The 27,731-nt window shown below is 42.0% G+C and overlaps 1 protein-coding gene across 1 annotated transcript; it reads left to right on the forward strand.

Annotated features, from left to right (window-relative positions):
• Positions 1-497: 497 nt before the first annotated feature.
• On the forward strand, positions 498-27,679 carry brwd1 (bromodomain and WD repeat domain containing 1). Its single transcript, XM_003441698.5, has 44 exons — positions 498-949; positions 1,067-1,125; positions 1,251-1,280; positions 1,492-1,551; positions 2,163-2,313; positions 2,502-2,600; positions 4,770-4,930; positions 5,127-5,348; positions 6,606-6,706; positions 9,063-9,133; positions 9,396-9,496; positions 9,642-9,682; positions 9,811-9,912; positions 12,042-12,195; positions 12,306-12,440; positions 13,009-13,137; positions 13,248-13,396; positions 13,570-13,646; positions 13,820-14,032; positions 14,147-14,330; positions 15,104-15,194; positions 15,478-15,600; positions 15,682-15,752; positions 16,012-16,237; positions 16,394-16,510; positions 17,865-17,972; positions 18,154-18,278; positions 18,594-18,676; positions 18,993-19,104; positions 19,391-19,452; positions 19,563-19,718; positions 19,863-19,983; positions 20,108-20,233; positions 20,342-20,408; positions 21,948-21,998; positions 22,167-22,292; positions 22,383-22,535; positions 22,624-22,787; positions 22,887-23,059; positions 23,839-23,943; positions 24,098-24,271; positions 24,369-24,680; positions 24,769-24,909; positions 25,005-27,679. The coding sequence occupies exons 1-44, from the start codon at positions 913-915 to the stop codon at positions 26,447-26,449; spliced, it is 6,708 nt and encodes a 2,235-aa protein (XP_003441746.2). The 5' UTR covers positions 498-912; the 3' UTR covers positions 26,450-27,679.
• The last annotated feature ends 52 nt before the right edge of the window (positions 27,680-27,731 follow it).

Genomic DNA, 27,731 nt, shown 5'->3' on the forward strand with positions numbered 1-27,731 from the left:
AGGCCCAAGAGGGGAAAAACAAAACAAAACATGTATTTTGCATAAGGAACAATCACTAGAATATTATTATTGTGCTTTAAATAGATTAAATCATCATTTGTGGTCTGTATAAACCTAAATGCTAATCATAATCAGATTTTGATACAGCTTCTCTGGACTAGTCCAAAAGATTACATAACAATGCGGGAACCAGTTCATTTTAGTGTCGTAAATGTGCAATCAAATCGCAAATTCTTTGGTAAAAGCTGTCAATTTTATACAATTCACAAAGAATATAAATGCAAGTATATTTCATAATAACCCACCAATAAAAACAGCCTGCTCTTTAGAAAAAAGTATGAAATACAGACTTCTATATATATTTATACAGCGTGCAAGAGCCAAGGATGGCAATATTATTAGTGCTCATCACTGATAATTTCGGAAAACCGGTAAAACGCATTTATCAGGAGGTCGATAAGGCAAATTGGCGACCATTATCTATGACGTCATGTGCAGAACTCACGACCTTGGTCGCTAAAAAAAGGGGGCGCGGGTTTGATTGATCGTGTGTATTTTTTATAAAAATGACTTGTTATCGACACGTGGTCGGGAAGTCGTATCAATACCTGACGTTGCACTTCGAACCTGCCGTGTACCTAACCAACACGCGAACGTATACTTTTGTCTTTTGTTGAGCGAGTGCTCCTCCCCACCCCCTTTTTCCTGTGTTACTCCGCTTTGGCGGAAGTAAGCCGTATCGCTGAGGCCTCATCCTTCCAATGGCGACTGCAAACAGGCTGAATAGAAAGCGGGAGCAACCGTGGAGGGGGCCAGAGCTGTGTAACTGAAATTAAATAAATATATCATATTCTCTGTAGCCATAAAGTTAGCGGAAAATTTGTTTCACCTCTCCAAATCACGGCCGTTTCAATGGCCAAAAATCGGAACATTTCGCTCCTTGAGTCGGGTAAGCCGTAGAAGTAAAGCCAGTTGAAAAGCTTAATATTACAACGGTGTCGCTCGTGTTATAATTGATATCCCAGTTGCTTTTCCGGCTGTTAAATGTTCTCCCCGTTCATTTCAGAGCTCTATTACTTGATATCGCGTTTTCTCACAACGGGTCCATGTCGGAGAGCGGCTGAGGTGAGCTGGCGTGCTTTGACTCTCACACTGTGTTGTATTTCAAAATAGTTGGCTAGCCACTTGATAATGAGTTGAGTTGATGGAGACATTCTCATCTGAATCGTGTGTTTTTTAATCCTCTGCAGGTCCTTGCGAGCGAACTGGAGGAATATCAGGTGTGTATCCCAGCTGTCTTTGCCTTTAACAGCTAACTAGCTGCTACCCGTCGGTGTTGACTGAGTCCGGGCATAAACTTGTTTCACTCAGTCGACTTTTAATACCCCGTTACGTCTCACTCCTTTGACATCACCCGGTTTTTTACTAGCTTGATGTGGAGCTGCTGGCGTTTTCTGTTCTGACTTCGCTTTACCAAACTCTTTTCGACAGCTCTTACCCGGGAGATTGGACTGGCTTGGAAATGAGCACCCGAGAACATATGAAGATGTGGTAAGCTTTAACTTCGTGTCTGTTGTTATGCGCTATCGGCGGTTGTTATTGTCTTGTGACGGGGGACCGTGCGGCCACGCTCCGTGCTTGTTTACGGTCTTTGTTCTTTTTTCCTGCTGGGTTACTGTTGGAAATCCTCGACTTGTGGCGATGCACAAGGTCAAAACTCGCTCTCAGTGGCTACATTTTTCACTGTGAACTGTTGTGTGGTGCAGAAAAAAAACGGCATTTAAACATTGAGTTTGATATTATTTAGCCCGACTGTTGTACCGCAGATAGGGTGGGTAGTTTGGCTTCTCTCTTGGTCGAGACGGCTGCACTGGCCAATCAGAAGCCGAGATGCGCTGTCTCTGCGTTAGTTTGCTTTCGAGATGCGCTGTGATTGGTCGATAAAAAGAAGCCACGCCTGTGAGAATAGGAGTTCAGAAACCTATCTTTCTCCCTGTTTGTCCATCTGTTTAACATACATTTACTATTTACTTTATTTACTGGTTATCAGAATTGCTGCGTATTCATTTTTAAATGATCTGCTTTTATAACAGTGGTCTGTTTTCACTGTCATGTTCGTACAAAAGCATTTATTTTATCTGTTTGTGTGTTTGCACTGGTAGGTTGCAGCCAACAGACATATTGCACCAGACCACTTGCTACAGATATGTAAGCAGATTGGACCACTTCTTGATAAAGAGGTGCCATCATGTGTCCCAGGTGTTCACTCTCTCCTGGGGTCTGGAAGGCAGTCCATGCTTAGGACTGCAAAAGGTGAGCAGTCTCGAACAACTTTGTATGTGGTGGGCGTTACTCAGAAACACATTTAGATCCCATTATTATAAAGGTTTGGATGATATACTAGTCTGTATGGACACCAGAACTGACACTGTCTGTGTCAAATAGTACTACTACTGGCAATCAGCTGAATCATTCTGTGAACTTTTGGTTTTGATTTTCAGACTGTGACAGCGTGAGGTTTAAAGCTTCATCATATGCAGCCCTTCACCGGGGCAGACCACCAGAGAGGCCTTTGAACTGCAAGAAACCTCCACAGCTAGGTAGGCCTGACCTTCCTCTGTATACTTCTCATTGGTTTGAAGTGAAATGGATCAATGATATGCACACATTAATAACTGGTTCAGTGTAAGTGTAATATAGCTTGGGCTGCAACAATCCTTCGAGTAATTTGATAATAAAAAGTTCTTGACACAAATTGTTTGTTTCAATGCTTTGTTTAGTACACGGCTCTGTAGTGCACCATTATCACCATGGAAATGCAAGCGTTTCACCGGCATTTGCGATGAAAAATAGACATGCAATAGAAATATGTTTAGGAGCAGCGACTGAATAGAGTCTGACAACATTAAGCCCACACAGTCCCCAGCTTTAAACAAAAAAACTGGAAAGAAAACAGCAGCAGTAATGATGACGCTGACATAGTTTAATGTGGAGTCGTTACCGAGACGCTGAGCTCAGGTAGAGTGAAAGAAAACGTGTTTCTAGCATCCAAAACAGCAGCGCTGTGCCTGTGATCAACATTAAATCCGTTACTTGGAAAGAGTGAGCGGGACTCTTTCCTCAAAGCATCTAAACAACAAACCCCGACTCGAAGAAAAGCAAACTCTGTAGCTGCTCCATTCACCCCTGTTTTACACAGCGATAAATCTGCAGTAATCCTCCAGAAGTTGTATTAAAACATGCAGATGAACTGATAACTTAGTCTGATAGTGTGTTTAAATTATACAGCTTGTTGAAGGCTGATGGCAGCTGCCCTATTTTACATTGTAACGATACCTGCAGCACACAGGGGTGAGTCTAAAGCGGGGCATGAGGTTTACTAGATCAGATTAATTTCAAGGCTTTCGTAACATTTTTCACATTGAAGGTGAAATAATATAAATTTCACCAAATTTCACACTATTTGTGTTCATAAAATTGAAAATTATTATTATTATTATTGTTATTATTATTATTATAGAGTAACGCCATCTACATCGACACCATCATAACATCTGTTTTCAGCAGCTCAGAGACTTTCCATCAAAGCACAGTGCAAACTTCAGAATGCTGATATGCTCGCTTTTCTTCATTGCAGCCACCACATTCTCCTTTAAAGGCTTGCAGACACAAACCCACTCTTCGCTTGACTTCACACGCAGAAACAAACACATGCACAAAAACTCATAAACATGAACACACAACAAATCTACCTCATCCAGGAGATAAAAGGGAGTACTCGAGTATTTATATTTTTCAATTAAAGAATGTTTTCTTTTTCTTTTCTGGGATGTAAAAACAATCACAGAGTGTAGATTTTTGTTTTGTTTTATGACGGATGTTGTGTGTAGTTAAACTTTAGATAATTGGTTTCAATTTTAGAAATTACAATGAGCAGTTTATTTTGAAAGACCCTATTATTGCCCATTAATAAGACAAAAGTATTTCTTATCTGATTACTCGATTAATTGATGATTACTTGATTACTAAAAATAATCGATTGCTGCAGCCCTAAATACAGCATTTAATTTTCTTTTGCTTGACAGGCTTACGCCCCGCCAGATTATTTGCCATGATGTAGCGAGCTGTTAATCATAAATCGCCATTTTTAAAAGTTTAAGTGGAATTATCGTTTTACTCATGCAATTCTGTGGGATTTCTGATTATTCCTGTTTGATCCTGGAGCTGGGCCATCTATTTCTTTTATGCTTTCATAAACAACCTTGTAAATCCCATTCCTTCCTCAGGACAAAACTAGTGAAGTAACTCTTTGCCAAGTTACTTTTGTATAAATTGTAATCTAAAATCTATCCTTAAATTTTTAAAGCTCTAAGACCTTAAAGCAAAAAAAGAATGAAAAAAAACCCCTTATGGAGGACTTCTTGTTTCTCATAGTTTGTTTCCCCTAGCAACATATAAAAACCAGATGGAGCAGATTTAAGAAAGGAAGTGATTTTGTTCTTGTTTACGAATCAGTTTTGAATTGGGGAATGGAGTTTAATTTCAAGCTGTGTTTGTGTAAATAAAGCCTAAGAAACTGAAATGAAAAATGTAAAAAAGGAAAGGTGAAAGCTGGTGAGACAAACTGAAACCTGACTTTTATTTGGTGATGTATTTAAAGGCTTATTTTCCTTTGTGTTCATCAACCTCTGCTTCTGCCTTACTGTATTTGTAGTTTATTTACAACTCTGTTTACTACTACTTTTTTTCTGATTGCATGCTGCCAACAGTGAAGGTGCATCGAGGGAGAGAGCTGACCGGAGCGCAACGCTTCAGCTCCATCTGTCCTGTCAGCAACTATGAGCACATGCGTCTACATAGGCGGATCCTGGGGCATCTGTCTGCAGTGTACTGTATTGCATTTGATCGCACTGGTCTCAGGATCTTTACAGTAAGTTGGAGCTTGTCACTCTTCTCAGAATTAAACACCTACTTTTTAAGAATAATAATCAGTGTTTTTCTGCACGAAAGAGCACTCAGATTGCACTCACTGTACATGCATTGTTAATATTACATTGTTAAGTTGCTTGTGCCCCAGATTCCTCTTCTCATACAGGTATACTAAAGCAAATGTTTTTGTTTTTAAGGGCTCAGATGACTGCTTGGTGAAGATTTGGTCTTCGTTTGATGGAAGGCTTCATTCAACGCTGCGAGGACACTCTGCAGAAATCACAGACTTGGCAGTTAACTATGAGAATACGCTAATTGCTGCAGGAAGCTGTGACAAAACCATCCGTGTGTGGTGCCTTCGTACCTGTGCCCCCGTAGCTGTGCTGCAGGGACACAGTGGATCCATTACCTCCCTTCAGGTAAAGAAGTTTCAGCGTTTATATTATGCTGTTTGTTTTAAATGTGGGTTCATCTGGTGCTTTGTTTGAAGACAAAATCCTCAAGGAATCACGGTGTGACTGTATCTTTTGGTTTGGTGTGAGATTCTCTTGTTACACTCTGTGACCTAAGCGATTGTTGTCAGAAATAGACCGATTTATGGCTGTGTAGTCACGTCCTGGAACAGAAACTGCAGAGCGTAAGTTGCACCTGGATCGCTCTGGCAGTGCACCAGATTTTGTGCATCAACATTCGTTGCTAGTAGGTTTAGCCCATTCTTTTATCCTTTGTTTTTCTCTCACAGTACTTAATAATTTAAAGTCTTTTCTTCATGGCCAGAATTTAACATAAGCACAAAATCCATTTTAGTTTCGTCCAACAGTTCAGTAAAGTTTATCCAAACAAGATGGCTGTCTCTGCAGTGTTGCAAATTGCACTGCTGGCTTTAAATGTTCATTTAAGTTAAATATGAGCATGTGCACGCTTTTCCAAACTAAATGATAAACTCATTTCATTAATTTCTTTAGGTTTTCTTATTGTGTAGTGTTAAACACTCTGAAATCACACAGTTGTAGACATTAGTGTTGGTCGATTCGTGAAGAAAATGTTCTTCCATGGGGTAAAACACAGGTCATAATTAAGACCATCTTTACTTTTCTACAGTTCCCTTGCTGCCTTCTTTCACTCTAAAAGCATTTGTTATTTCAGTGAGTTAAGTTTATCTGCCATGCAACTGTTTTTAATGGCACAGAAGCTCCCTGATTGCCTGAAATGAAACAGCATGTCTCACAAGTTCTGGTTTTATGTGAAAGATGTGTTCCCTCATGGTTCATTTGGTCTTCTCTTTACTTCAGCAACAACATCTCCTCTTCACCCCATAGCTATGTGTAGAAACAGTACTGCGTGATACTGGGCTACTGGGAACGTATTTACTGTTTAGAGTCGTTGTCTGTGCTCTGTCGCCTGTTTTTCCTTTCACTTAAGATGAACTGATGTCCTGAAGCCAGTAAAAGCATTTCTGGTCCAGTCAATCTGGAAACCATTGTTGGTGCACACCAGAAAATAAAATTTAACCTTGTCCTTCTTAACCGTTGGCTCAAGATCAAGATTTTGTCTTGGCCAGTACGGGGAGAAAAGGTTAATATTCACCTTTCTCTGTGAAATGCAGGTTTCGGTCTACATAGACTGACTCACTGACTGGAGTGGGGTGTGATGTGTGGCTTTTCTTGTGGTTTCAGTTTTCACCGTTTGCCAAGGGCTCCAAACGTTACATGCTGTCCACTGGAACTGATGCTACTGTCTGCTTCTGGCAGTGGGATGCCAACAACATAAACTTTAGGTGAGTGCTGTATGTTAACTCGTTACCCCTTGAAAGCCTCCCAGGAGTAACCCTTATAGCTCCTTTCTGAACCGAGAGGTTTCTGTAATATTTCAGGCCTGCTTCTAGAACAAAATGACTGGGTGTGTGTCAGACATTAGTGAGGTTGGTCTCTGCCTCTGTGGCTGCCCTTTGGAAAAACACGGAAACTATATTAATGGTTGTCAAACCACATGCTTATTGAACACTTGATAGAGCATATCACAACTGCCACAAGATGAGAGGCAGGGCACACCCTGGATGATCGCCAGCCTGTCTCAGGCTAAGAGACAGGTGTTAATCTGAGTGCGAATGGGCAATTTAGAATCACCAATTAACCTCATAATGTTGGTGGCAAATATTCTGTCAAAGCACTCATCCCAAGTCAGATGAGTATTCCATTGATGAAATGCTGTAGAACACAGTTTAGCTGGAGCAGTAAACTAAGACTGCTAAAGAAGAAAAAAATGAAACTATAATAAATGTATTAAAGTACAAAACAGGTGTGTGTGTGTGTGTATGTGTCACCGAGGCACAAACAACGCTAAGCTGTGCAACGCCTTGTACATAGGAGTGGGAATAATTTTCCATTAGAAATTATTATTCTAATGGAAATTAGCAGGAGGGCCTAAGGCATAACTGGAAAACAAGTCACATTGGGCTTAAAAGGTTTTTAACTCCCAGTGTTGGCTGCTGGTGCATTATGTCATCTTTTATACTGGCGTCTGCCTTGTCTTAAAGAAGCTCAGTTAGAAACCATATAAATAAGAAAATTTGTTTGTTCGATTATTTCTTTGTAATGATGCTTCTTGGCAATAAATCTTATACCACTGGGAAGGCTGATTATTTCCCTTTAAATGGTGCCACATTTGTGGGTTGAACAGCAGAGTTGAGTAGGTGGGTTGCGCTCATGAATAACTTGCCAGATCTTTTCTGCCGATGCTAAACAGCTTATTCTGCCATTGACTCTTGTTTTGAGCTTCTGGTAACACAGGTGCTGCCAATCTGATCGGCAGCACCTGTGAGCAGGGACCCTGCTACAGCGGTCGGTTGGTGTCTGCTCCAAACATGCTACATTGCAATAATCTGGAAACTTCAAGCTGGTGTTCCACAAACCAAGATGCAGCATTATTTGGAGTACCCAGTACCATCTCCAAGTTGAAGGGCAATTTACATATAATGGGCGATGTCAGAGAACATGTGGAGGAATGTTGTGTTCAGCGATGAGTTGAGATTCTGCCTGCGGCAGGTGGATCGTTTGTGGGGTCAAAGTGTGGAGAGGACGCGGAGAATGCAATTGCTGATTGCAGCACTGATAGATTAACAGCTTTTGGTGGAGGCGTGTGATGATGTGGGGCGGCATCTCCCTCACTGGAAAAACGGGGCTTGTCAACATTGGAGGCAATCTTGGTGTAGATAAGATAAGTTTCTGCATAGAGCGGCAATCGCACATCTGCACTTTTTAGGATCAAACTCTATCCTCCAAGGTGACGCTCGTCCCCACACATTGGGATTTATTGCAGACTAACAGAATTTCTGAGTAGAGAGGATGGAAATGCCTGCCCTTAGTCCTGACCTCAACCCCACTGAAGATTTTTGGTATCGTCTTGGGTGTGCTGTTCATACCAGAGCGACCAACACAACCACACTGGTTGATGTGCAACAATTGCTGGTTGAAGAATGGGATCCCAGAGCAGTGTGTGACCAAGTTGGTAATTAGTATGAGGAAGTGGTGCCAGGTTGTTGTACCTGTCACCTTCCACATGCTACAAACCCTGTCTGTTAAATCAATAAATAAATAGTTAAATTTCCAATATCTCTTGTTTCTTCAGACTTCAATAATGTAATCCAGTAAACAACACCGAACAATAGTCAACAGCAGAATAAGCTGTTGGCCTTGATGCTCAACCCACAAATGCAACATTAAAGGGGAAATAAACAGGCTTTACAGTGGTGTAAGATTTATGACAAGAAGCATTGTTACAACAAAGAAATTACCCACCACACACAGATCTCCTTCTGTTTTTGTGCTAAGTTTAGTTGTATTCTAAACCTTGAACGCCTGTTTAACTGATATGGAAGTATGTTGTTGTCTCTTATCTGACCAAAACAATGGCAGCATGACATCCGACCCGGCTGTAGTCTCGTCTGTCATCCAAAAAGTTGAAATGCTGGTTGGTTTAGATGTAAGGTTGACTGTCAGTTTATGTTGAAGGACAGGGCAAAAGGTAGACACTAAATATAAAAACAAAAACATCATTTTTTTAGTGTCTGCTTCTAATTCAATCGCGTGTTCTATTTTGGATGAAATCAGTGATGTTTTCTTCTCTACTTCCAGCGATCGACCGCACAAATTTACAGAGCGGCCAAGGCCAGGTGTTCAGACTGTGTGCTCCTCGTTCAGTCCAGGTAACCAGACAGTTTCATGTCCCTTTTCCTGTCATTTCTCCACTGTCTCCTCCACTATCCTGTAAACAAAGTCTAGAACCATAGCAATCAATAAAGAGCTGCTAGTTTTTAACAACCTCTGTGGTACTTCATGTGTCTAACTAAAGAATTATTTAGTTCTTTTGTTGTTGTAATTTTAATGTTTGTCTGGCCTGTATAAATAAAAGTTAAATAAAATAAATCAAGTGCAGCACGCCATTTCACGTTATCAACTTTTCTCCAGGTGGGATGTTTTTAGCAACAGGAAGTACTGATGATGTCATCCGAATATATTACTTGGGAAGTGGGAGCCCAGAAAAGATATCAGAGCTCCATGAGCACACGGTAAGCATCATCTGAAGAGCAAAACTTTATCCTTACAAAGATTTTATTGGCATAACTTTGAGCTGCAAATGCAGATTTTACATAAGAATTTGTTGTTGTTCTCCTTTTGATCCTGATGATCCTTTTACATGTCTCTGCTTTCTAGGACAAAGTTGATAGCATCCAATTTTGCCACTCAGGTGAAAGGTAATATAAAAGCTCCTGTTATTATTTAAAAATTATATTGAGTATTGCAGTATTCAGAGTACACATTTAACTGAGTGGGACGGTGTATAAAGTGATGGTGCCCGGTGTTTGTCGCTGTCCCGTGCCAGGTTTGTGAGTGGAAGTCGAGATGGAACAGCACGGATCTGGAAGCTCCACCAGCGGCAGCAGTGGAGGTGCATCCTGCTGAACATGTCTGCCACTATTCCAGGGTGAGTCTTTGCTCTTGTGAATCAGCGCAGACAAAAGTGGGTCTTGTCTTGGTGAAGATGCCTTTTTGATTTGGGTTCTGTAATAGCACAGAATAAGAATAATTCCCATTTGGAATAAAAAGTGCCCGATTTGCTGAACGAAAAGGAAGCGTTTGCTGCCTAAGCTGCTCGGAGGAGCTGTCGGAGCATGTCCAAGTAAACCAGGTGCTGGCGACAGCCGAGGAAACCGTTTGCTCAAATACTTATTTGTTCAGTTGTCGGCTTGTATTGGCTCGGTCATCTGTTTGGAAAGCAAGTCGCCAACAAAGGTTTTCTTTATATATATAATTATACATACCACTGAAAGAACTTGTTTGCTGAGGGGTAATACTGATTGATGTATTTTCTTGTAATTACAGGGTTGTTTTATGAATAAGTTTGTCTGGTTCAGTTGTATTGTGTCCCCAGGATTAGGCTTTGTGTTGTCTTAGGTTGTGTATAGCTTCACTTCCTTACTATAGGCTAGATATTCCTGGAGAGTAACCAGTGGAAATGGAAGACGGATCTTATGTGTTTGTTTGTATCTGCCAGTTAACGCATGTTCAGTATTAAACTGGGGAGGCTTTCAAACATTCAGGCTGTGTTTCACTGTACATGTGTATATAAATTAAAGCACAGTTCTTGTACTGGCAAAAATTTAGCTGCGTAAAATCAAAGTCTGCCTAAAAGAAGCCACTTTTCAACACTTTCAGGCGCCTATTTATGGATTTATTTTGAAGCATTTGGTACATGAACTTTTAATTTCAGCAGTCATTAGAAGAAAGAAAGCTGCATGCATAGAATTACCAGTCAATGCAGAATGTGGGTTGGCATTGTTTTATTAAAATAAGCAAGGACTTCCTTAAAAAGACTCATACCTCTAGGTATACATGGTGTTCTCAGTTTGCCAGCAGAGCATTCCTCTGGACAGTTTGTTCTGTGCTAAACTAGGTCTGCTTCCAAAATTCAGTCCCTATTCTGTAGTTCATACAGAATTTATATGTACATGTAAACATGAGCATATATTTAAAATGTACAGCTCCTGTTTATCAAGGTGTTCCGATGCCGTGTAAACTGTAAATAAAGACAGAATTCAGGGATTTTGAATGATAGCTTGTAGCTCCACATGCTGCGCACATGCGCTTTCAAAGGTGTGTAAGTTACCCGTGCCGTGTTCTCTCCTTTAGTGTCATGAGCACTGGGGTCAGAGCTCTGCTTTGCGTGTTTGGTTTTTATCTTGCACTTGCAAATGCAGCAACAAACCTGTGTGCACTGATGACATTTCTCAGAAGTGTTCCTTCTTCCCTTATGTACACAGGACCTCCGGATTCTCTGAATCTTCTAACGATAGCTGAATAAATCCTCTAGTGTTTGTCATCATAAAACTGCACGGTGTTAATTTTAAATCAAACCATTTGCCCACGCAATGGTGAGGCATAACACTACTTAATTCTGCAAAATTAACTCATCACACAATTTATTTTTCTAGGCTTTTGTTGCTCCCGTCAATAACGGTTGTTTTCGGTTTCAAAACTCAATGTGATGTTTGTGCTGTTTTCAGTTAAATTTGGGGGGTGGGGGTGGGGCGTGGGGGCGGTCAAATGATTTCCAGGTAATTGCATTCATCTCAAACACATTTGCTTAACAAGTGAACGCTCCCCAGCTTCAATCCCGGGAGGAGACACAAATCCCTTTGGTGTTGTGTCGGGAAGGGCATCCGGAGTAAAGTCTGCCAAATCAAACATGCGGAGCTACCCGCTGTGCCAACCCCGTGTGAATAAGGGAGCAGCTGAAAGTAGCATATTTATATTCATCTTTTTTTCTTTCTTTTTTTTTAATATCTCTGCATGTGTTTTTCAAATATCTTTAAAAAAAACATTGTTTATCATCCAGCCTTTTTGTCTTGGAGATGACTACAAACCTCTCATGTGCCAAAGCCTTTCACAAGAATTTAGTGATAATAATCTGGTACTTGTGTTAGAATTAAAATCTGGATTTCAGTGTCATCACGAGATGTGTCAAAGGGACTTCATAGATCCGTTTCCATATTACTTTTGTAGTATTATGAATAATTTGTTATTGGATGTTCATTTGTTATTTTTCTCTCTCAGTGTTGAGCCAATGAGTGAAGAGGAAAGCTACTTCAAACCCAAAGTCACCATGGTAGCGTGGGATCGCCATGACAATACAGTCATCACGGCTGTTAACAACCATCTCCTCAAAGTGTGGAACTCCTACACAGGACAGCTGCTACATATCCTTAAAGTAATTGTGCTGTGTTCTGCCGCAGAGCTCATATTAAAACCGACTATGATGTAACCGCCACAGATTCTCATTTTAAACCAGAGATCAACTCGAGTCTGCTTCTTTTTCAGGGCCACGAGGCAGAGGTGTTTGTCCTCGAACCTCACCCTTTTGACCCCAGGATCATCCTGTCTGCTGGCCACGATGGGAACGTGTTCATATGGGACCTGCTGCGAGGCACAAACACACAGCATTACTTCAACATGGTACGCTGACACAGCACTGCTTGAAGTTGGCTTTTATAGGATGGTGCACAGCGGAAAAGTTGTTAACCCCGGTGGGATGGAGCGATTACATGATGCGCTCAGAGTGTGATTCATTTGCTATAACACTTAATTGTGAGGGACTGAAGGAACAGTGCAGTTGTTTTGGCCAAGGTGCATCTCTGCTCACACAGTAGGAGGCAAGTGAGCCAGATTCTTTCCCCCTTTACATCCTGTAACAGCGGGAGAGCACTGACTCACACATGTGACAACGAATGATCTATGACTGCTAGGTAGATGTGGTTATAAGTTATGTTTGTATTCTGATGGACACTAAATTAGGGCAGTACCATAATTATGATTAAAAGCAGTGCGCATAAAATTAACCCTGAAATCAGGATTTCTTCTATTTGGATACATTTTTTTTGTGGTATTTTCTGTGCAAAGTGAGAGAAGGAAATACATCATCATTAGTCTTTCCCAGTTACTTTGAGGGAAGGATTTGTGCTATTGTTAAAAATTCTTAATTTTCTGAAAAGTTTCTTCTACTGTGTTCTGGTTTTTCATCCAGATTGAAGGCCAGGGTCACGGAGCTGTTTTTGACTGCAAATTCACTCCCGATGGTCAGCGTTTCGCCTGCACGGACTCCCATGGCCATCTGCTCATCTTTGGCTTCGGCAGTTCCAAGCCCTATGAAAAGGCAAGAAGAACAGTTGCATTTTGGAGATCGAGAAAATGCTTGAAATTTAACGTTCTGTGTGCAAAGTGAAGACATTTACTTATTTCCTGCTTCTCCTGGTCTCCACGCAGCTTCCAGATCAGGTGTTCTTCCACACAGACTACAGACCACTGATCCGGGATGCCAACGGCTTTGTGCTGGACGAACAGACACAGCAGGCTCCCCATCTTATGCCACCACCGTTTTTAGTGGATGTGGATGGAAACCCTCACCCCCCACGGTAGACGTCACCTTGTTTTCATTATGTAGCATTACAGTCTTCGTTTATTGCCCAAAATTTCAGATGTTTGAATGTTAAATCAGAGGTTCTGATTGCCTGAGAGCAGCATGACAAAAGTTAGAACGGTTTTCCCTGGACTATTTTTGAATTCGACATTTTTCCTTGATTTTTAGGTACCAGCGACTTGTCCCAGGGCGGGAGAACATTGCTGCCGAGCACTTGGTACCTCAGCTGGGATATGTAGCCACCAGTAAGACCATAATTCTGCTGCAATTAGTCCATTACCTTAATGGAAGATTATATACTTTTAAATGTCACAGACCCATTTTCACTGTTTTATTGTCCCGATTTAAGACCATCTGAACTGCATTTACAGCTAAACATATCAAGCTTGATGGTATTTGACATGTATCACATCTTCAGGTGATGGTGAGGTGGTGGAGCAGGTCATCAGTCAGCAGACTGCAGAACCCGAGGAGATTGCGGTCAGACGCAGCAGCCTTCTGGATGAGGCCATCCGACAGCTTCAAGAGCAACAAGACAGACAGAACCAGCCTGGGACAGGAGCAGTACCCGAAGGGCCAGCCGAGGCTCAAGGCCCAGTGTTGGCTCCAGCACCAAGCACACCGCGAAGAGGTATCAGTACACCATCACTGCTGCACTGGATTGGTTTTAGTAGACGTTAGAATTTCTCAGAATATCCAGAAAAGACTTGAAGGATTTACTGACAGTGAGTATATTTCACTGCAGTGTCCGTGAACGACCGAGCAGATGTGCAGTCACCCCCTAATGTGGGTCTTCGCCGCAGTGGACAAGTGGAGGGCGTACGACAGATGCACCAGAATGCTCCTCGCAGCCAGATGGCCACTGAGAGAGACCTGCAGGCCTGGAGACGCAGGGTGGTGGTACCCGAACTTCCACCCAGCAGCTATAGGTACAATATGTGCCAAGATGTGTGTCATTGTTTATGGGAAAGATTTTTTATAGTTTATAAATAAATGGAAACCAATTTTAAAAGATCGGAATCGATTGCAGATGGAGTGAATATTGTTGATTATCCAATAACAATGGCGTGTGAAATGCTGGGATGTTTTGATGTAGAGTGAAAAGTCACTTCTTGTAGTAGGTATGTTGGCTGTAGGTCAGATGGGCAGGTTAAAGATTAGTATAGTTTGACAACAGGTAAACCAGGGAAAGGTAAGGGCAGATAACCGGGTGAGAGTATCTCAGAAATGGCGATTCCTGTGGGGTTCTCAATCCCAGTAGTATTTTTTGCAAATCAACTGTATAAACGGGGACAGCGTGATGGGGCTTGCAGCTTACTGGACTTAAAAAGATTTGGTGCCACGGTCTCCTTACACCACAGGCCACTTTCAGAGGTCCTGAGTGGATCGTATCTGTTTTGCTTCATGCTGGGTAAAGATGTTCATAATGTTCTGGCTATGCAGATTTATTCAGTAGATTCCAATATGTAATTAATTTGGGTCAATAATTAAAGACATTTGTGTTAATCAGGTTTACTCAGTCCTTTGGTCTGAAATATAGATATGTATAGATTTTTTTTGTCTGCTAACGAAGGGCCAGTACCTTGTGGGAAGCACTGGGAATGACATGAACAGAAAGTCACTCATGACTAAACTTAGTCATCAGTGAGGTTTTCTAGCATTTCTCTGGGTGCTGATACATGACGTGAATTATATTTTTCAGGGACCAGGAGGACGTTCGAGTAGCCAGAGGAGACGAGGAGGTGGTTCAGTACAATGCAAAGAAGAGACGCATTATGTACAGCAGCTGTCGAGTAGGTTTCCTGTTTCTCCACCCAGTGAAGATGGTTTTAAATAGCAGTCAACAAGTTGTTATTTCACAGCATTTAGTAAACTTTAACCAATTTGCAAGCAAATGCTGCAGTTTAAAAAAAAAAAAATTAGATTGCTAAAGGATCGAAGAACAAAAGGCACGCTATATATCAGGTGGCCTTTGAAACGGGTAACTACGTGAAGTTTTTTGTTTTGTTTTTTCACATCTATTTAAGTACAGCTTTATTTTCACCGATGCTGAATCATTCCCATCTGTCCCCCCAGGATGATTCAGACGAGGAGCCTTCCACTGCAAAGCGAGCGCACAGCCGCGGTGATGCACTGGAATACATCGACGAATCGTGTGAAGAGGGAGAGGAGACGGCAAGTTCGGAGATGCACTCAGAGGTGATGCACTCTCCGTTTGATGAAAGCGCTCTTTAAAATTTTTCCCCCCCTCATTTGTGTTTTGTTTTTTTATCTCTCCAGGACAATGAGCTGGATGGCAGTGACCTGGAGTCCTCCAATGATGAGGAAGAGTGGAAAAGTGACAGCTCGAGGTGACTATACTTTATAGATCAGGGTCAAAGGGCATCATTTTCCCCATCAGTCACTTTTCTTAGAAACAGGTTTGCCCTGGTAACCACACATTTCATGAATCAAAAAAATATCTAGAGTAGCAGTATTTGTGTAAAATAAATCATTTCTATTTATTTAAAAACAGTTTTGTCTTAGGTGGAAATATCCACAATTCTTTTCTGTGGCTGGTATTAAGTGTGTAACTTTTTGTGGTAATCGCACCTGCTTTTGATTGGACAGCCATACATCCAGCGAATACTCTGACTGGACGGCAGACGCTGGTATAAATCTGCAGCCCTCCACTCCACTGTCATCACGGAAACGAGTAAGGTGCAGACTCAGCAGCTCTGAAGAGGAGGAGGAAGAGAATGAGGAAGAGGAGGAAAAGCAGCAAAGTGATGAGGAGGAAAGACCCAAAAAGAAAGGCAAAGAGAAGGCAAAGAAAGCAAAGAACAAGTCTCCTCGGGTAAGGTTACTTAATCCTCATTTATCTTTTTCTCTTTGTGAATCTGGTTAATGGCTGCAGACTCTGCCGCTGGCAAAGCAGAATGATGCGTGTGAAGTATTTAAAAATATTTCATATTAACTTGTTTAATGTTTTACATGTTGGTGCTTCAATCAGCGTCCAAAGCCCAGACCATCCATTAACAGGGAAGTGTCCAATGAGTTCAGACCATCACCGTGGATCACTGATGTCATTCCCAGGAAGTCTCCTTTTGTTCCCCAAATGGGTGATGAGGTAAGAGGGTCATCAGCTTAATGCCTGATTGGAAAAGAAAAATCACTCTCTCATTTATGAGATTGTAGTAGCCGACATTTCTGCTTAGTGCTGTGTATTTAAGTGCTGTGTGTATTATTTAACTCTGCATAAGGTCAAATGCCTTCATCACCACAAAACAACCAGTTAAGTTTATTTTTAAACGTTTTTATCAACAAACCAATACTTGTACTTAGTAAGTATACTTCATTTTATTGCAGGAATATTTAATAGTAACCACACGGTGTTGAAGGAAATGAAGACACTGTTTTGGGCATGAAATGTATAGTGGCTAAATTAAATGTAGTCTTGGGTTTTGGCTGAACAACATGAATAGGTCTTCTAGCCAAAAAGTACAAGATCATGATTTGGTCTGGCAGAGCTAAATCCTTCAAGGTTTTTTGTCTTTTGCTTTGTTTTTTGTTTTGTTTTTTCTTAAATGAATGGATAAGTACATTTACTTCTTGTGGTTTTAGTTGGCAGCCTTATACTTGTAGTCATGGTTGTAAAATCAAGAAATGATGCTCATGTCAAACCAGAGGGGTAGACTGTGCGGGAAGTTCAACCCAGCCAGGCTTTGTGTTAGCTGGCTCCACAAAACCTTAAACCCTAATCTGATACGACCGTCATCATTCTCTGTACACTCGCATATAAAGGGTATTGCACATGTCACATGACTCTCGTGGACAGAGTGATCCCTGTGAGTGGCACCTGCTCCAATCGGGAACGTCATCAGATGATGATAATACAATGGTGCTTAAAATCTAGAAGTCTAAAATATAACAATAAAATGCAACACTGTTGCAAATAAGACAAGATTAATGCTACAGAAAATTGTTAATTTGGTGATTTATGGCCCGAGAACGGTTAAATAAGCATTTTGATTTAGTTAATTATTTCATTGCTGATTGTGCTCTCTGTACTGCTGCTTATTTCTAATGTAAAAAGCAGTGTAAAAGAGATTTTTCAGCTTTATTCCATACTTGGAATCAAGTATAAAGCAAGTATACATTTTCTGCATCGCCAAACGCTTACATGCACTTTCCAGAGACGGTGTGATGCACTGCTTTAACTTTAACGTTGGTAAGGTTCAGCTTAACAAGTGGCAAAGTTGCACCCCCTAAAAACGTGATTGTATGAGACACATGTAACACTTGCACAAAATATTGGCTGTAGCAAAAATTATACAAATTAAGTCATCTATCCAAATTGATTTAATTTACGTTTTCTTTCTAATTTCTTTATTTAGCAGTTATTTCATATTCAGGCTTTACAGGGTTTATACACCTATGTACAAACATTCCCTCTAACCATTTGCACGATTGGTGTCTTTCAGGTGATCTACTTTCGGCAGGGACACGAGGCCTACGTTGAAGCTGTAAGTCGGAGTGAGCTGTACCACATCAATTTAGAAAAGCAGCCCTGGAAGAGAATGGAGCTCCGGGTAAGACGAGGAACAAACAAAATAAAGATCATTAAAAACTTCCCAGTAGATGATGAGTTTGGAGGAGTACATAAAATGCTACTTCCTGCTAAAGTTCTCCAGTCTGCATGTGTCAGTTACCATTTTCAGTGGTAATATGTAACTGCAGATTAAATAGGAATCCTGCTGTGTTATTTCGTAGGACCAAGAGTTTGTGAAGATCACTGGAATCAAATATGAAGTGTGCGCACCAACACTTTGCTGCCTGAAGCTGACGCTCATTGACCACGGCACCGGCAAAATCACAGACAAGTCATTTTCTATCAAGTAAGCAGCTCGGCCCATTGGTTACATTCTTCTCTATGATAAAGCACATCAAGTGTCTGTGCTCTTCATAATCACATTACCACCCGCTCGTTGGGTCAGTATTTGAATTTGACACATCATGGAGGCAAAGAAAATGTGTGAAATGTAAAAAATACTGCCCACATAATTTTGATGATCCTGGTCTTTTTTGGAAAGGCTTGTCTTACTGTAGTATTTGTTAGTGTTTCCAGCATCAGCTTCACCCCCAAGTCTTGAAGGAATTTTTGTACCTTTTTGTCAAAGTGACAGTTTTTCCTCTTTCTTGTGTCCCTGCAGATATCACGACATGCCAGATGTGATTGATTTCTTGGTGCTGAGGCAGTGTTATGATGAGGCGCTTCGAAGAAACTGGCAACCAAGTAAGCAAAGCCTAAACTGCTTGTTAGAAATGTCCTCTGCTGATCTGTTTAATGAGTTCTGCAGGGATATATACACAGACTAAGAAGTTTGAGAAGATTTATTCCAGTTTGATATTGCTGGTTGTTGTTTTTCTTTCTTTCCCTGCATTGCTATTTTGGTGATGAGAGGGGGGGAAAGGTGTTGTTGTTCACATACATGCTGTTTCCAATGATTCATCCGTGCTGTCACCCTCACAGATGGGTGCCAGGCTTTTCTTTTTCTTTTTTTTCCTCCTCCCTCAAACACCTGAGTTTGATCGTATTCTCCTTGTCACAGACGACAGGTTTCGCTCGGTGATAGATGATGCCTGGTGGTTTGGGACCATCATCTGCCAGGAGCCCTACCAGCCGGAGTACCCAGACAGTCTCTTCCAGTGCTTCAAAGTCAAGTAAGAAAAACACACTTTGTGGGGACAAAGTAAAATTCTTTAGATATTTTAACTGTTAAAAGCAAAACCTGGATATTGTAGATGCTGCCAGACAGCAGTGAGTAATGTGAAATTTCTAAGGGACTGGGGTTGATTGATTGAGACTGCATCAGAGGTGATGAGGCATAAATACACACCCAGGGTGTGTATTCGCATATATTGTAATCTGACAGTATTCAGTGGTTCAGCTGGGCTTTGTCCAGCATTGTTTGGTTGGTTGCTAACAGCCTTCTTGTGTTTCTACCAGGTGGGATAATGGTGAAACTGAGAAACTCAGTCCTTGGGATGTGGAACCTATTCAGGATGATGGTACTAAAGGCTGTTTACTAGCTTACTGTGGTTTAATAATGGAGTACATTTCACAGAGTTGAGTTAATAGGTGTCAGGGTGTATTAAAAGGGTTTGTCTTTGTTGTGCAGCCCCGCAGCCGGACACAGAGGGAGGTGGTATACCTGTGACCGCAGAGGAGATGAGGGAGCTGATGTACAAGCCTCTGCCAGGCGAGTGGGGTGAGAGGAGTAGGGATGAGGAGTGTGAACGAGTCATCGCTGGCATCGATCAGCTCATCACTGTCGGTGTGTATGCATAAATGGATGTTCTTTATCTTCCAGTTTGTTTGATTTCACCCACGTATTCTCTCCTTCATGTTTCCTGTCATGTTGTCGTCTGCTCACATCTGCCTGATCCTTACACTCGTTCTTTCCGTGTTTGTGCCACAGAGATTGCAGCTCCATTCTCTGGTCCCGTGGACTTGGTCCAGTATCCCACCTACTGCACCGTGATCGCCTATCCCACAGATCTGGGCACCATCAGACTGCGGCTCATAAACAGATTCTACAGGTCAGTTTCTACCAATCTCAACTTTTGGCCCAGATTTGTCCTTAAAACGTGTTCATGAAATGCAAAGAAGTGAGAAGTGGTGTGTAATGTTGTGTGTCGTTTGCTCCGCTCTGGTAATCCACAGACGCCTCTCAGCATTAATTTGGGATGCCAGGTATATTGCACATAACGCCCGCACTTTCAATGAGCCAAGGAGCAAGATTGCCCACTCTGCAAAAATCATCACCAACGTCCTCCAGAAATTTGTCAAGTATGTGTTTCTGAACTTGTTTGTTCGTAGATCTCGTGATGATGCACAAACTGTAAGCGCAGAATTGCTAATTGTATTTCTTGCTAACACATTTTCTCACTTTCCCAGTAATCCAAGCTGCACAGATATCATGGAGATCTACAATGAAGTGGAAGAAATGGATGATGATGATGAGGTAAGTCTGAACCATTTAACAACTAGTTTTTGTAGTTGGTGGGTTTGTTTTGTTTCGTTTTTTCATGTACTGCTGCAAAAAAGTTTGTTGAAAGTAAATTTTTAAAAGAAATTCAAAAGAATCTTTTAAAAATTCAACCAGAAGTTGGTATGACTGTCCTTTGCAATTAAAACACCAAAACTCACACCCTGAGTTTAATTTCAAGTAAAACTGTACTTAGTGTTTATCTAATATGAGCACTCAAAGCACTTCTTACTACAAGCCTCATTTATCCAATAATACTTTTTTTTTCTGTACCTATGAACCTATTTTAACATTTGCACACTCCAAAAAACTAGGATTTGGTATTTTTGCCAAAGATATTTTGACATGCAGACCAGAGTATTTAGGGAACCCGCTCTACCTCCTGAGCCACAGCCAGCCCACAGCTCTTTAGTGCGGTTTATTCATGCAGATGCGAACACTGTTGTGCACACCAAAACAATCACACCGAGACCCTCTGGAGGAGGTGGTCTTGATGCAGTTCCAGACCTCCAGATCAGGTCATTTATTGTGAGGTTGTGATGGAGTCTCAGTTTGACCCAACTAACTGGTGTATACTGGAAATAAATGGCTTCCATTATGCTTTGCATCCTAAGATGCAGCAGAGTATCAGATGTGCAAGGGACAGTTTTGCCTGACACATAGGAGCGTTATTGACTGGTCCAGAGTGCAGCACCTTCTCCCTGTATTTCTATTTATTACTCCCACCCTAGATGTATCTGGCCAATAAGCAGACTCGGTCATCTCGTGTGGTTTGTAGTGATGCAGTTTGATTCACTTGGAGTTTTAACTGTATTAAAATAAATTAAATCACAGGAGGAAGTGTGATTCACAAACTCATCAGCTGATTCAGACCAGCGTAAACAAACGGTAGATGTTAAAAACGCCTTGAGGCACAAGGTGTCTGCCAGCTATCAGAGTATGTGATCCCTGTGTAACGCGTCTGATCCTAAACGGAGTTCCTCGTGACTCTGGCTGGAAGTTTGAGGTTGTCATTAAAGTGAATTTAGAAGGCTTCCCCAATGAAAAGGAATCTAAAACAACGAACATGCTGGAAACAACTCGCTTGTTGCACATCTGTCAGCTGGTCGCTTGTGGAAATTTCAGGATCTGGTTGCCTAGGTGATCCTGTAATGCATTTACCTAACAGGTCATATGTCAGTCAGCAGTATCCTTCACTCTCACTGGTAGTCTCTTCAGTTGCTCGACTGAAAGTTTATCACAAGCAGTTATTTCAGCTGTAGTCGCTTCAATTTCTGTGATCGTGGTGAACGTCGCTGTGAATCGCTACCAGTGCGTTTGCAGCTCAAATTGAATGTCTAAAATCTGTGCGCAGTTGGTTAAAATAAACCCAGTTAGAACATAATGGCTGACTGAAGGCTGCTTTCCATTTTGAGGCAATCATCTGTGATCCCGTTGTGTGAAAATGTAATTGTCATTACAGCTGTCTGATTAAAGGTCACAGTCAAATAATTCAAATGTGATTGCTGACTACAGGAAGAAGACACCGAAGCGCCAGGAACATCTGCTGGACACAGACTGCGTCAGGTAGGATGGGTGATCTACGTGCCCGTTTGACATTTCAAGATTACAAAAAACAGACAAGGGGATGATGAAACACTCTTTACATTCATTTTGATAAAAACTAACAAAAGGGGGGGGATTTTGTTAGGTTGTGCCTCATGTCAGTGAGTTGTTTCTCCCTGATATTTGCAGCGCTCTGTAGAAGTGCTGCCAGACAGAGATGCCTGGAAGGAGCAGTGCAAGAGTCTGCTCAACTACATATTCGAGTGTGAGGACTCGGAGCCGTTCAGGCAACCTGTGGATCCTCAGAACTATCCAGTATGTTATCACGGCACACTACAGGCCACGCTGTGAGCAGATGCTGTTTTCAGTTGTGCGTTGAAGTCCCTTTGTTGTTTGCTTGTCCAGGACTACCACGACATCATTGACACACCCATGGACTTTGGCACGGTGAAAAGGACTCTGGAGGAAGATCGCTATGAAAACCCCACAGAGCTGTGCAAAGACACGCGCTTAATATTTGCCAATGCTAAAGCTTACACACCCAACAAACGCTCCAAGGTAGGGAGGGGATGTTCACATTCTCTGAGTTTATTTGTGATTTTACATTTTGGCTCGCTCGCTCAATCTTCTTTTGCTCTCTTTTCAGATTTACAGCATGACCTTACGGCTCTCTGCCTTCTTTGAGGAGCGAATCAGAACAATCATATCAGAGTACAAGACCGCTGTCAAAAGCAGCAATAGGCTCCGCCGCAGTCAGAGGTTTCGCAAGAAGATACTGCAACAGCAGGACCACCCCGACACCACAACCAGGTCTGTCTGAGTGCTGCAGCTCGCCTGAGAAGTTTCACTTTTCATTTGCACGTTACCGGTCTGATTTGAAGAGTTTCTTTCTCCTTATTTTCCCCTCAGTCAAAAGAAGGCTGCAGTCAAAACTCAGGAAAAAGTGGAGTCCGTGTCAGTGACCAAAACTACCTCAGCCAAAGTGTCTGTTCCTGAGAGAGCCAGGAGGAGTCGAAGCAGCAGCTCAGGTCACAGCTCCTCAGAGGACGACTCTGGCTCTAAAGGTGCTTCATCAACATCAGGTACAGAGATATCAGAGAACCCCAGAGGTCATTTGTTACCATCACAATGGATTTTGAGCCATGATGATGATATTTGGTTTTAAGAGTTTCTTTTGGTTTTAAGACCACAAAGAGGATCATTTTGATCCCTTGGCATTTTAAAAATAAAATAAAACCTCATCTCTTATTTTAGGGCTTTGATAAAATGGGTTTATTCATCATATTTCTGGTGTTTGTTTAATTAAAGGAGTAAATTAAATATAAAATATAAAAAATACTGATGTTTGTGGGATAAAAGGGGGGGCAGAGAATTCTATGACCACTTACACTAGATGTTACAGTCTCCTATCAGGGACTGTAACATCTAGTCCTTTTTACTGAAACTGCCGAGGACGTTAATTAGACCCCATAGAAACATTTGATTTACATTAATGTAAAACAATTGTTTTCCACACATTTTGATATGAGGCTGTTGTAGCATAAGAGATGCCGTCGTTGCCTTTGCTGCTGTTGCTTCAGGAGTTTTTGTGATCAGCACAGCAAGGTCTATACATCATCCACTGCAGGATGAAACTATACTTTGTGATGGTCCTCAACACACCATGCTAGCATGACTTACTTGCACCCCTAAGTGTTGGTCATCGATGCACCTTGAGACAAATATTGTGCAATGATACAAAAATAAATTGGGCCTACTCTAGTGCCCTTTTCTTTCATTTTAAATGCACTGTTACTACTACTAGTACTACTACTATAATAAAGTAATGAAATTCTTATTTATTTATTTGTTTAAATCTCAGAGTCTGACAGTGAGAGCGAGGTGAGTGACTCGGAGGAGGAGAATCATCAACCTAGACATAAAGCAAGAGTAACAAGAAGCAACCATGCGAAGCAGAGGAAAAAAGGTCAGGACTGAAGTATTTATGTTTCACTCTTATATTTTATTTGTTTATTGAAAATTAAATTAAAATTGTGCCCCTTGGGTGACTGTTGTTGTGATTTGGTGCTACATAAACAAAATGTAATTGAATAAAATATCCTTGGATATATTGTTGCTAGTTGCTGAGAGCGACAGTGAAGAAGAGGAAGAAGATGATGAAGAGGAGGAGGAATTTGACAGTGAGGGTGAAGAGGGAGAGGATGGAGAGGCGTCATCCACTTCAGATCGTCGCTATCCCAGCAGGAGTACGCGGCGGACCAGAAACAGCGCTGCTGGGGACAGAAAACGTGCAGGTAACACATGTTCAATGCTTCCAGCCTCTGACCCCGTGAGATACAAAAACCCAGCGCCCAGTGTGCTTAAAGACCTTTGTGAATGGCTTGTTTTCAGAGTGCAGAGCGGAGATGAACGGTCACAGCAGCAGGTCGTCTTGCAGGGAGAGGCGTCCCCGCTGCGACTCTGACAGGGCCACGTCTCAGGGCTCCGACAGGGAGGAAGTGACAGTTCGCGGGTCGCTACAAAGAAAGACTGCTCGGGCAGCTGTGAATAAGATGAAGCTTCTTGAAGCGTCTGACGAAGACTACCACGAGGAGGAGGAGAAGCCAAGGAGGAGCAGCAGCCGCCGTCGCCACACTGCCCGGGTCAGCAAACGCACGGCGGTGCTCAAGAGCAGCTCAGAATCAGACGAAGAGTCAGCAGCAGGTATTAATTACTCTTTAAAAGTCTGTGAATATTATTCAGACAAAGAAGAGATTTTTACTCAGTTATGTTCTCTTCCTTTGTCATTTAGCTTCCCAAAATACAAAGGAATCAGGAAGTGAGTTTAAGGATGAGGAGGATGGCAATGACAGTGATACCTCATCGTTCTCCCAGAGTAAGCAGAATGGAAACACAAAGAACTCCAAACAAGCTGCCAAGATTAAGAAAAATGGTGAGAAATGTCCTCATCGGTCGTATTTTCAGACTGTGCTAATGCTGCCGTGGAAGTTGCCCTAAACAGCTCGATGTTTTATTCCTTCCCGACAGGTACTTTGTCCCGTGTGAATGGACACAGTGCAAAACACCACACGCCCAAGAGCAACTCTGAACAGGAGGAAACTCCCGGAGAGAGCTCTGGAGAAGCAGAGGAGGAGGAACAGCAGCCACCTCTGTCTCAGAAACCCTCAAGGAGCACGGCAGCCGCCCCAGTGAGAAAAAGTAGGAGTACAAGCGAGGAGGAAGAGGAGACGAAAGACATCCGCCACCTCAGCACACGACACAAACCTCCCGTAAGCTCCGACGAAGCGGACAAACGCCCACACCAAAACGGAAGAAATGTGGAGGAAGCGGTTCACAAAGACCCGAAGAAAAAAAGCAAAGTTTCTCCGTCAAAAAGCCAAGACAAACAAAAATCTGCCTCAACTCATAAACTGGATGGTGCGGAATCAGATGAACTCTGTGATTCTCCAAAGAGATCCAGCCCACGCAAGAAAAGGCCGAAAAAAGGCAACGAGCAGGACGCGGGAAGCAAACGCTCCAGCGACGAGTCCGACTTGGAAACGAGGACGAAAAGGCCGACGAGGAACAGGAGCATATGCAAACGGCCTCGCGGCGACTCCTCGGCTTCGCAGAGCTCGGAGCAAGAGTACAAACCCAAGAGGAAGTCGAGGAGGAAACGCTCCACCGGCTCCTCGGACCAGGAGTCGGATAATTCGGAAAACACGCCGAACAGGCGGCTAAGCCTCCGAGCCCTGCCAAAAAAGAAATACATCAGTGACAACTCTTTCTCTGAGGAAGACTCTGCTTCTGCGAAGCCGGGCAGGCGGAGAACTGGCAACAGAGCAGCGATAGAATCTAGAGAAGATGGTTATAACACAAGAGTGTCTAACAGGACTTCCCCGAGTGAAACCAGGAATCGTGTGTCTTCCAAGAGAAAATGCATTTACACCTCAGACTCTGATGACGGGGATGAGGATGGAGAGAAAGAGCCAGTATCCAAGAGCAACAAAAACAGCAAGTCAGGCCCCTCAAAGTACGCCAAAAAGGACACCAAGCGCGGTAACAGCAATGAGCAGGACACGTCTTCCCACTCTGATTCCAGCGAGGAAGAGGAGAAGGAAGAAGAGGAGGAGCAGGAGGAACATCTTAGCCGTTCGACAAGGGGAAAGAAAAGCGTGAGGCAGCCCAAATGCAAACGAAAAGAAAGCTACAGCAGCAGCAAACACAGCTCGGACTCGGAAAGCGAGCAGTCATCTTCAGCCTCTGAAAACTCTTTTGCCAGCTCAGGGTCCCACAGCAGTCCAAAGAGGAGAAGCCGCACACGGTCGGGGATCGGCGAAAGGACTGCCAGTCGCCAGCTTAGGCAGCGCCGCCAGAGGTCCGCCTCGGAAGAGGAGGACAGCGACGAGTCGTACAGCAAACCGCGGAGGAAGACGCGGGTGAACACCCGAAACCGTGGGAAACGGACGGTTAAGTACAACGACAGCGAATGAAGGACGTAGCTGCTGGAGGTTACAGGCTTTAGAGGGAAGACGAAGCCGGACGTTAACTGGAGAGCTTAAGACACTTGATTGGCCACCTTATGGTAGTAGCACTGGAGTCCTCGAGAGAAAAATGCTGTGAATCTTTCATTCAGGGATATTTATATTTTATATGAAAAAAAATTAAAGGAAAATTTAAAAAAACAACAAAAAACATGTTTATAGATGTAATACAAACTCAAGCATTTGAACTGCTGGTTTTCACAAGGATAAAGAGCAAAACATCACTTCCCATACTGCGTGTGGTGATTTTTGCCAGCAAAAGGTGTTTGGCAGAGGCTATTCTGGGGGAATCTTGTCAGCTTGGGTGCTAATCTAATATACCTCTGTTTAATCAAGCATACTGCTGGCTTGCACTAAGATACACTGTAATGAGGTATTTCATACACTAGTTTTGCATTAGAAACTCAGGGGTCAACTAAGTTTACTGTAGTCTCAGACATGCAGTGTTTTTTTTTTTTTGGTTTTGGTTTTTTTGGGTTTTTTTTTTAATTTATTTTGTCTTTTTTGAGCTAAGGTAAGGACAAGAAGCAATTCCAGGTTGGCAGATGTCCAAGCACATTTACTGGGACAAAAACTAATCCAAGTTTAGACTTTTTGACTACAGCACTCCTTTGTAAATCCATAAACTTAATGCTTGACTGTATTGTGAGTTGATATGAGCCAAATGAACTTCTTTTCCCCTTACATTTCTTTCTTCTTTTTTTTTTTGTTTTTTTGTTTCTATTAGGTTTGTGTTGTATTCTAGTGAATAGGTGTAAATATGTGATTAAGAAATTGCCTGAACTTCTTGGTGATCGTTCAGTGGCAAAGAGTTTATTTAAATTTGAGCTATTTCCTTTTTTTCTTCTTTCTTTTTTTTTTATACACATTAACTGCATTGTCTTGCCATGTGTCACAAATTGGTACTTTTTTTTTTTTTTTTTTTGCCAAGTACAAGTAACCAAACGTACTTAATGCAAAATAATGTGATTTCTCATATTGGGAAGACCTTTTATTGTTGTTCTGTGTTACCTTCTTTCAGTATTAAAGTCTTTTTTTTCGGAGTTGACTTAAAACATTTTTTTGCCAGTCATGATTTTGTTTTTGTTTATGGGGAGGTTTCTGAATACAGTCGCTTTATGACATTTTGCTTAATGTTTTTTCGTACTACACCTTTAATAAACAGATTTCACAGGAAGACTATTAATGCAATTTGTTCATGGAGTACAATGAATGAGTTATTCTTCCTCTT

Source organism: Oreochromis niloticus, linkage group LG14 (genome assembly GCF_001858045.2).
Source record: "Oreochromis niloticus isolate F11D_XX linkage group LG14, O_niloticus_UMD_NMBU, whole genome shotgun sequence".
NCBI lineage: Eukaryota > Metazoa > Chordata > Actinopteri > Cichliformes > Cichlidae > Oreochromis > Oreochromis niloticus.